Source organism: Papilio polytes, unplaced genomic scaffold (assembly GCF_000836215.1).
Source record: "Papilio polytes unplaced genomic scaffold, Ppol_1.0 DF822845.1, whole genome shotgun sequence".
NCBI classification, from domain to species: Eukaryota; Metazoa; Arthropoda; class Insecta; order Lepidoptera; family Papilionidae; genus Papilio; species Papilio polytes.
Window position 1 is genome coordinate 2,114,374 of NW_013526359.1, and position 11,102 is coordinate 2,125,475.

General features: G+C 30.5%; 1 protein-coding gene across 1 annotated transcript; it reads left to right on the top strand.

The window, feature by feature from the left end:
• Window positions 1-7,705: 7,705 nt before the first annotated feature.
• LOC106105514 (antichymotrypsin-2-like) lies at window positions 7,706-10,866 on the top strand. Its single transcript, XM_013285877.1, has 9 exons — window positions 7,706-7,787; window positions 7,863-8,006; window positions 8,479-8,682; window positions 8,770-8,868; window positions 8,944-9,084; window positions 9,208-9,417; window positions 9,724-9,874; window positions 10,328-10,457; window positions 10,551-10,866. Exons 1-8 carry the CDS (start codon window positions 7,716-7,718, stop codon window positions 10,447-10,449), a joined length of 1,143 nt encoding a protein of 380 aa, XP_013141331.1. The 5' UTR covers window positions 7,706-7,715; the 3' UTR covers window positions 10,450-10,457; window positions 10,551-10,866.
• The last annotated feature ends 236 nt before the right edge of the window (window positions 10,867-11,102 follow it).

Genomic DNA, 11,102 nt, shown 5'->3' on the forward strand with positions numbered 1-11,102 from the left:
GTAGTCGATAGTAATTAAATGAGGAAGCAGTAAATTATTCATTATTACAGGTAGTTCTTTTGTTGTAAAAAAACGTATTTCCGTTCCGTTATAGCTTTATAAAAAGACTTTAACCTTTGTATGAGCGTTGAGGCATATGTTAGTTGTCATCCGGAAAAATCTGTTGTGGTCTTCATAATTTTTTCTTTGTTATCGACGGAAGCTATCCATATTTTTATGCTGTATTATTATTTAATCGTAGTCGTCTATCTAAAGAGTCTACTGATATTTCCCTGACTATTAATTCTGTTTTAATCATTAACTTTATGGCTTTTAACACTTATGGCTTTAATAAATATTAACTTACCGTTTATGTAATCACTAGCTTTTTCCAGTGACTTCGCCCGCGTGGAATTAAAAAAAGTAGCCTATGTGTTCTTACAGATATCAAATTTTATTGACATTCGTTCAGCGGTTTAGGCCATAAACTCTAATAAACATCCGTCCATCCAAATTTTTAGATTTATAATATCAGTATGATATAAATAACGATTGTTTTCAATTAAAATACTAGATTAAGCTTTAAATTGCATATTTCTGAAATAACTTTCCTTCTTTCACAAAGAATTTTAATAAAGAGAATATAACAATTTAATTTGCAATTTTCTAATAGACGGCGAGTTAAAAGTAAAACAATTAGTTCGTAGAATTGTTAAGAAAGAAACCAGTTAACGTTCAGTCTTGGTACGTTCTCAACTTTGAATGAACTTGGACATTATTAATTTTCTTTAATTTTCTTTAAATTATGTATCATATTAGTTAAATTAACAGACAAAACATAGTTTTTATTTCACCAAAATTATATGCGTAATTATCTAGCGTTACATGGTCTACACTAAAGAACATTCTTAGTAATTTCAAATAATTATGAGATTGGCTTTAATAAGCGTATCATATAGGTACATATAGGTACCCACCTATACTAAATGCTACTATGTATTCTGTGGGTTCGTATTTCTCGAGACAAACTGGCGCATTTATGCAACAGCTGTTGTAATTGCTGGCTCTTGTATAGCATTGCAGTTGTGATTTCAGGTCCAAAGATCTTAGATTTTAATTAACTCTCTACTCGTTTTTCTAATTCGAGGAGAATTAAATGCTTTTTAAATACTAACTCTACTATGTTATATTTTCTAGGTAGAAATTGTGAGACTTTTCCGTAGCAACGATGGCTAACATACATGAGCGAAGTCTGAACTAGCTTTAGCCCTTGATTGCGTCCGCGTCGAATTAAAAAAAAACAAAAGCAAGTAGTCTATGGGTTCTTCCAGACTATCCTCTTTATCTATGTCGAAGTTCACCGAGATCCGTTCAGCAGTTTAGACTACATCTTTAACAAACGTTCATCAAAACACACCATCTAAACTTTCGCATTTATAATATAATACTAGCATGAATTTGAATTAGTATGATGAAATAACAAGTCAATATGTACAAAAGTAAAAGTATATATTCCAGCAATCTTCGCCAATACCAGACATCCCGTCTCAGTTCTGTCTCCCGAGATAGCTGTAAACTTCGCCGTACGACTTTATTATAAACTGGCCCAATTCATGCAGCTACGAAACATGTTTGTATACATTTCCAACAAATATTTTATTAAACGTAATTTCACTTTTATATTGACAATTGATGAACAAGTGTAGTCTACTAGAATCATATTTCAATTGGAATGCACACTGAATGACGGTACAAATATTTGAATAATGCGTTTCAATTGATGAAATATTTTTAATCTTATTCATGCACCCATATAGAATTTTTAATATCAAAATCAAATATGAGAAGACAGAAATAACTCTGTATTTCAAATATTTGAACGTTACATGAAGAATAAATCAATAGTCGAAGCGTACATTACATTTTTATTTGCACTGTACCAGACGAGTCATAGAGTAACGAAGTGGCAATTTATTAAGATATCTAAAAGCGGGCGCACACCGTTAATTAAATAATCGCACAACTGTTGTGCGTTTGTCATTTGTTTCGCGGCCCATTCAACTGTTTAGTTGCACGATTAAAAATATAATATTGTTTGCACCTACATTAAAACTCGTAGGAATCAAAGAGAGACTAAACAGGTGTGCGATAGTTTAGTTTCAGGTGTGCGCCCGCTCCAAGTGTTAAAATCACCCACTGGATTCTTAGTGCAAATATATTCGTTCCATTTTGAAACCAAAGTACAATTTTAAAACAACATAGAAAGCAATATAAATCGTCAGATCGCAGGCAACAATACCTTTTCCGAGGGTTGATTTTCAAGGAGTTTTACAGTATCGTTTGAACTACATTTTTATCGTTATTTTTGGACTATACGCAAAAATCAGCAATAAGAAAAAAATGTAATTAAAAATAATGATTTATAGGAAAAGAATGTACAGGAAATACAATGTAGTCAGTTTGTGCGAACACATTCCACGTCGTCCTTTTGCGGAGTAAATCCAGTGTGCGCTCTCGTCTACAGCGACAGCTCTCTGTAATGATACACACTCCTGCTGAGTGTTTGTTTGTTTGTAAAAAATACTGTAGATTGTGTCACTACTCTTCATCTATTCTTGGTCTATTTGCATCATTGATCAAGATAGTTATAGAACTTTTTACAATTTGATACAGTGAAAAAAATACACGACTGATTTAAGAGTTTCATGTTCGCACTTACATGTGTTGTTTTTGTATGTGTTTTCAATGAGAATAATGAAACGATATTCTAATATGTAATAATATCTAAAATGATAAGGCCACGCCTAAATTCCATTAAAATTTTGACGTCCAATATATAAGCTTACGACGAAATGTTCAAAATTGTTTTCTAGAATTCGGCCGATAGGATACAGTGTAGTGGGTTTTAGGTATTTTAAGTTATAGTTTATTTTTTAAATTACCAAGTATGTGAGTAGTCAGCATTATTAATGTGGAGGTTCTAATTATTATGTAATTGAACCATGCATGCAAAGATAAATAGTGAATGTTTAATAGCCGTATCTAATTGAATTCTGTTAGTTCAGTGCAATCTAAATGTCCACTATTATGTACTTTGTATTAATTTGTTTCTAAATAAACAATTGAACTAAAATTTTATGACCATCAAATAATTTGATTAAATACATATCTTATACATTTTGAGACCAAAAATGTAGATAAAAACGCTATTAGAGAATAGTTATAGACATTCTAATTAATATTTATATATTTATTCTTTTTTCGATATATTGCAAAATGTGTTAGCTACATTTCATGAAACGTAATATAACTGAAAACTTCAAATGCGTTTTAAATAGTAACGTAGTAAAAGTGTTTTAAGTCCTACTTCTGCATTGCTACTATTTTTAACTAGAAGAGTGAATAAATTAAAAGTAAGAAGGAAACACTTCACTTTCATGCTCAGCTTATTGTGGTAAACGAAAGCACGGGGCTTAAAGCGCAGCTTTTATTTAGAAATACTGAAACAAAGTGCAAACTTTTACAAGTACAATTATTTTTTTAATTTTATTTTAAAATAATTAACAATTTGCACTTGTACTTACTTTTGCAATAAGAAAATTGATCACATAAATGTGCTTTGTACTGAGTCATTTGTATATATTATATAAAAAAATAATTAATAGGTAGAAAGTAAAAGGTTAGCATGGTATGGGTATGTTATGAGGAGGGATGAATCGCATGTTACAAGAAGAACGCTAGTTATGAGTGTGGAAAGGTACATCGGTAGAGGTAGACCTAGAAAGAGATGGATTGCGTAAAAGGTGACATGATCAAAAGGGGAGTGATGACTGAGATGACGTATGATAGAGTTATGTGGAGGACAAAAACCTGTTGCGCCAACGCTACGGGAGTAGGATAAGGAGAAAGATGGTGATGATGATGTAATAAAAAGTATAAAGAAAATAACTACAATTTTTGTTCTTTGTGAAAATACTACAGGAATACTGTTGATATAAAATACGTAAACGATATGTGAGAATGTCTTTCGCACAGACGGCGTACGTAAACAAAGCTGGCTGAAAATCAGTGCTGCGGGTAGCCGCAATTTACACCGAGGGCGGACCTCTTTTGTAACGCCATAGTACGAAGCCAAGCAGAGGTAATATAATGTTTAACATATTATTATGAACTAAGTTAAAAGAAAGCTATTTGTTTATTTTATTTCTACAATATCATAGGGTATGAAATATATTTCAATAAAAATACTAGTTTTATTAAAAGTAATGTAAATTGTTTTAAATTTCGAATAAACCATATTTCGTTAAAACATTATCCAAGAATACATTTTTATCTGATTAATTTATCCGTCTTTTAGCTCGCCCCAATCACATTTTAAACTGCAATTGCAGTGTCCATCAAGTTAACTAGTTTAGCAATGCATTAATGGAACCCGAGCGCAAAGGGAGATCGGATCGAAAAGCGCACGAATGTGTGTACATTGTTACGAGACATGTCGCCACAATGTCGCCAAACTAAATGCACCCAATCCAATTCGAAAATAATTGTTTTGTTAATGCTTTACTTTGACAGCTAACATACTAAATGGTATTGAGAAATCTGGATTGGGAAGTACTTAGTGTGTGTTGCTTTGTATTATGCCATTAGTTAGGTAAATTTCATTATGTTCAAATACATATGAATAGTTATTTCCTTATATTTGGTTTCGTTTTGTTATTTTTTTAAACATGATATATTTGGTGCAGAACAGTGACAATTTTTAGTTCGCTATTTAAAATCCTTTTTTTTTTGCTTTATTGTTTTCATATTCGCCCTCTTGAATTATTCACTATCATGTTAGAGTTAATATCGAATAAGTTTCGCCTTGAAAAGATAAATGTGTGCAACGTGACCGCACACATATTGATGTTACGGAGTCTGTAAATATTATACGATGTGCGGAGCGTAAATGGGTTAAATATAATAAATATCATGTTCGAAGTAATTAAATAAAATTATTACCTTATATGTAAGAATTAAAAAAGGAAAGAAAGAATATTAAGCTATCTATGCCGTAGACAATTTAGAGAAAGAAGTACAAAATTCGCACGTTTGGTAATGAGAGGTGAAATTATAGTTCATGCTTTTAATGATAATTAAACGTTAACTTAGGAAAATTAAATTCGATATTCCGGCTGGCTTCAACATTTACGAGGAATATTACGATCATAACAAGCGGGTCTTGTTAATTTGCTAATTACCTGCTTTGATGTTTCTTCGAATTAACGGTTAGAATTAATAACCTATTTTAACAATAAAATAATGATAAGGCAGAGAAGAGAGTATAGGGAGGTTGAAATTACTTAAACATTATAAACATAACAATCAAAACGACATTTAGTAACAAGTTGGTGACTGTAACCGATCTCGCTGCTGGTTTTAATAACTAGTCCCTTGTACAAAAATATCAGAATCATCGGTTTACATATAAGTTGAAGAACAAAAATGTATCATAACATATCTATACTTCTTTACTTCTTTATCTTTACTTCTATACTAGTCTTTACTAGTATAATAAAGCGTAAACACACAATTCTTTGTTGCCTAAGATGTCAGCATACACAGCATATTTTCGAATAACTTTTTTTTTTAATAAAAAGCCCTACACGTCACGCTTTAGGCTATATATTTTCACGCTGTTAAACTTAAGGGTAAATATTTTGGATAAATACTCTAATGTGGAAAAGAGACCATAAGTTGTTGCCAACATCAAGGAAGCAAGGTTGCCATGGTTTGACATCATGTCATGTCATTTTGACATTTGCAATTGATAACTTGACAAATGTGAACAACAATATTATTTTTTTATAATTTATGCAGATGAAGTCGCATGGGAACAGCTAGTTTAGTATAAAATTACACTGAACAAATGTTTTTCGGTATTAAATTTTATTGAATACCGAAATTAAAACCTAGTTACAAACATGTGGTTAATGTTCATAGAGCTCGAATTTTAAGCTTCGAAAATAATTACGCATATTAATATTATTCAAAACAGAAATGCAAGTAATTTATTTGATTGATTCTCTATTTGTACATTCCTATCACATCTGCTAAATTAATTACTTAAATTTCGAATGCAATGTCCATCATTATAATTAGGTTAATAGAACATGAATTTACTTTGAATTTCTATAATAAAATAACTAAAAGTGATCACTTATATTTCTATTATAAATAAACGTATATTTAAAAAAGGTTTATTTCAGAAATAACCAAGCGATTAATTTCATTAACTCTTTAGTGTTTCTTATCATGATACTGCGCATTAAAAACATATTTCTTTGATAAGTTATATGAAATTAATTGAAAATCTCACTACAAAGTAGGAGTAAAAATGCAAAATTAAGTTCAAGTTACCTAAGCACGTTTTGTATGCAACTATGTTCATAAGGTGTATATCTTCACGGCGACCGATTTAACTGATTTTCATTGTAGAAGCTACAAGTTAATTTGCCCGATGATACGAGTATTTACGCCATAACAGTGAAAGAGAATTGTAAAAAAAATAAAATAAAACGAGAACTTATTAAAAACCGTATATGGTCAGAATTATTACAGCGTGCTTATTTTTGTTCGACTTAGAACAATGGATCTAAATGATGGATTGTTACAATGTTTTAATTCCATTTATGTAAATATAATGAAATGGTCGATATAGTTGAAATATATATAGTTATACTACAGTTATGCTTTAATTATTTCTCGTAATATTTAGTCAATGTTATTGTGGAATAATATTCCATTTAGAAAGAACCGTAAGTTGAAAATTATTTACGCAAAATCATCTAATTAACTTTGACATGTTATTAAAATTACAGTTTTTTTCGTCACTTATTTTGAATGTGGAGTATTGAGATATTTTTTATACTTTTAAAATGATGCAAGATATGGACCGTTGGTATCTTTCATCTGTAAAACTAAATTATAGCGAGAGTAACAACAAACGTTCTAAACGCATAATAACCTACTCTATGGTAAACACAATGTTGTCTTTTGATGCAGTGTTTTGTAATACTTTTTAATGCACGAGGGCATTATTTAATGAAGTACATTTCCCAATATTCTCTGATTTAACCGTAAAATGGAATCTGGTTACACACAAATTACTATAATAGTTGCAACGTGATAATACCAAAGACCAAGAGAAGACTATTACGGTAAAATATGGGAAACTGTTACGAATCCGGCGATAAGATTAATGAAACTCATGTAGTAATAATTTACTTATAATTGGCATATTCGTGTATACGGCAGTGAAGTGGTGAGCGTCAGAGTGACAACAACCAACATGAAGTGTATGCTTTGTAAGTATTTTGTACTAGCCGTTTTTCGCGACTTCGTCTACTTGGATTAAAAAATAATAACAAAAATAGCTTTTATTACTCAGTGATAATGTAGCTTTTTAATTGTAAAGAATTTTTGAAATCGGCCCAATAGTTTTTGAGTTACTTAAATACATACAATTTAATTTTAACATTAATGGACGACAACTGACACAAATCTTAAACACTTCGCTTTGTAAGTGCTGCTTACAATCTGGCAGTCGTCAAATTACGTAGAAACTATACATGTTAATGGAAGCGTCTCAGTATTTCGGTGGTAAAATTTCGCAACGTACCTACATATCAAAAGATTTTAAAATCTCAATTTAATTTTGTTTCCTATTTACAGTAATATTGTCAGCCATCGTGGCGATGGTCCATTGCAATGAGGATGCGGCGCTTTTATTGAATGGAAATACAAAATTAACAGCCAAGTTGTTCTCTGTAAGGAATATTATTTACAACTTCAGATAAAATTCATTCACATTTAATGAACTTTTATCATGTAATTAATTTCAGGAAGTTGCGAAAAATAACACCGAAAAGAGTTTTGTGATGTCTGCGTTTTCCTTACTAACACCTCTAGCGCAACTCTCCCTTGGCGCGGATGGAGCCACTTACGATGAACTTCTTGCAGCAATCGGCTTGCCGAATGATCAGTCGGTAAGAATAAATTAAAACTAATAAAATAAAGATTAAAAAATATAGAGTTATTTGAAGGACACAATCTGTTGCGCCGACCCTACGGGAGCAGATTAAGAAGGAAGATGATGATAATGATGACTTAGAATATTACTACAAATTACATCAATTTTACAAATAAATCATAACTATGGGAAATCTATATGTATATTATTATATATTAGTAATATTTGTATATTTGGATGTTTGTATGTATTTAATTCACACAAAAACTACTGATCCGATTGTAAAAATTCTTTCACCATTAGAACGGTAATTTCTTCGTTAGTAACTTAGGTTAAGTTTTGCATTACTTTTAATTTCACGCGGACGAAGTCACGGGCAACAGCTAGTTCAAATGGAATGATTTTAATCAGATTTAGTTGCAACAAACAAAAACGCCCAAAGATATCTCATAGAATTCTGTTTAAATTATAATAATTTAAATTTCCAGACAATAAATGCTTTTACGGAAATGAAAACTAAACTAGGTTTATTACCAGGAGCTGAATTAAAAATAGCTAACAGAATTTACGTCAGTGCAGAACATAGGCTTGATAAAGATTACTCGGCTATGACACGACAGATCTTCGACTCGGAAGTTACAAATGCTGACTTTACACAACCGGAAAAGACAGCGACAGAAATAAATAAATGGGTAAATAGAATTAACTCCTATTTTTATAATATGTCAATTTGTTTTTTCTTTGACTATATATCTTGATAAGAAACGTTTTTGTTCCAGGTGGAAGACCACACAAACCATCATATCAAAAATTTAGTAGATCCTAATAGTTTAAATAAAGACACAGTAATATTACTTCTTAATTCTGTTTATTTCCAGGTCTGATTTTAATCAAAAGTGTTGATATGTAATCATTTAATAAGATAATGTTTGGTTTTATCTTTCTTTTAACAGAGCGCGTGGCAAATGCCGTTTCCAAAGGTTTTAACACATGCACAAGACTTCCATGTAACAAAACATAGTACGGTAAAAGTGCCGATGATGCAAAGGAATTCAAAATACAAATTCGGTAAAAGTGAAGAGCTTAATTCATCGGTATGTTCGTTATTCTTAATTTTATGATAAAAATCTGATTGTATAATATCCGACAAATTTCGTGACAAAAATCATAGACCGTGTAATAATGTTGAAGATACTATCGTTTACTTCTACTTTCAGATAATTGAAATACCTTATGTAGATAATAATTCAGCACTTTATATAATCCTTCCCAATGAAATAGAAGGAATTACTCACCTTCAAGCTAAATTGAACGATCCTTCTGTCTTAGAAAAAGCTTTGCAAGAAATGCAACCAGTTTATATAGTGGTACAAATACCGAGATTTACAATTGAAACCAAAATAGACTTGAAGGAAGCGTTACCACATGTGAGTAATGTTGCGTTCTTATTTAAGACAATCTTATCTTATCTCATTAATATTATAAAGTCTAAAGAGATGGATGAATGTTTGTTTGCCGCCTAAACGGCTGAATGGATCTCAAATTTGGAATAGATGTAGGTTATAGTCTGGAAGAACGCATAGGCTACTTACTTTTACTTTTTTAATTCCACGAGAAAGAATAGCAAGCTTAAATAAAATACTAATTTATTATAGTAAGAGAATATCGTGAAATTACTAGAAAAAAGTTTCGCTGCACTCTAAAATGTTTTTAAATTGAAGATTATATTGTAGGTGGGCGTTACGAAAATTTTTAAAAGAAATGAATCTAACCTGTCTAAAATAATAAGCGGAAATAGAAATAGTAACTTATATATTGGTCAAGCAAGTCAAAAGGCATTTGTGGAAGTAAATGAAGAAGGTACTGCAGCAGGAGCTGCGAATGGTAAGAATATTACGAATACATCTGATTTATAATTATTATTTTTTGGGTGCAATCAAAAACCTACTCAAGAGCATTAAATCCATGTCACTTAAAAAACCTAAAAATCTCGTAAACTAAAAATGCTAGCTTTATTAAATAAAATGTTTTTTCGTCAATTAAATACTCCTCAAATTATTGTATCAACTCATTTTAACTCTCTATCACAGAGGTATAGGAGAATAATAACTTATATTCGTATGTGTAATTTATAGTTTTTTTTTTTATTTTAACTGAGCGGATTCTATGCTTTTGATTGTACTATGAAGTTGTCTTGCTAAAAATCCAAGGCACCTAAAATGTTTTAAAACTTAGAAAAAGCAAGCCGATGGTTCGGCGACGCTTTCGAGCCGAGCGATATATTGAGCCGATTCACACGTAATTTTTTTTGTCGTTGTAAATCATTTTTTTTTATAGAATTTAAGGCATTTATGACTGCTTCTCTTGGCCAGAAGTACTTTGTCGCAAATAGACCTTTTGTTTTCGACATAAGAGTTAATAACGCTCCAGTTTTTAGAGGGATTTATACTGCAACATAAATTGTTAGGTAAGTTACATAGTATTTTTTGTTTTTTTTTTTTTACATTTATATAAATTCTAATCAGAATTAATTAAACATGTTTGATATTTCCTTTTACAGTTCAGAGCACGTCTTCAACTTTCTAATAACTATAGTTAAGCCAATTTTATAGGTAACATTTGACGTCTATCAGTTTTAACTTTATAGTAAGTTAATCAACTTAAACATGGATTTAAGCGAACGAATCGATACGGACTTCAAACATATTTGAATTAAAATCAGTTATTATGAAAAATCGATGTTTTTGTAACGTGTATGGGTTTAAAATAAAAAAGGGTTCACTGACGCTCTATTGTGGTGGTCATCATGAAAATTAATATTTATTCCAGTAAGTTTAAAAAAAATTGATAAATTGTCAAATGTGGCCTATTAAATTCGCGCAACTATAAAAATTACCACACAATATACAATAAAAAAATTTATTTAACAAAACATTCTTAAAAATAATACCACTTCCGTCTCCTATACTTTAATCTTAATTCTGTGTAATTAAAAAAATAAAACGTAATTATATCTTCTGTTTCATTTCAATAATGTCTACACTACTATCCTTTTACATTTTACGTACTGTTCATTTAAAAAATGGAAAAATACATGCACAGAATTTGTTTT

Excerpts from the sequence above, each read along its gene's own strand:
- LOC106105514 (XM_013285877.1), top strand. The coding sequence starts at position 7,716 with ATGGTCCATTGCAATGAGGATGCGGCGCTTTTATTGAATGGAAATACA. Across the intron at positions 8,683-8,769 it reads CGACAGAAATAAATAAATGG|GTGGAAGACCACACAAACCA; the intron begins GTAAATAGAATT and ends TTTTTGTTCCAG. Across the intron at positions 9,875-10,327 it reads TGCAGCAGGAGCTGCGAATG|AATTTAAGGCATTTATGACT; the intron begins GTAAGAATATTA and ends TTTTTTTTATAG.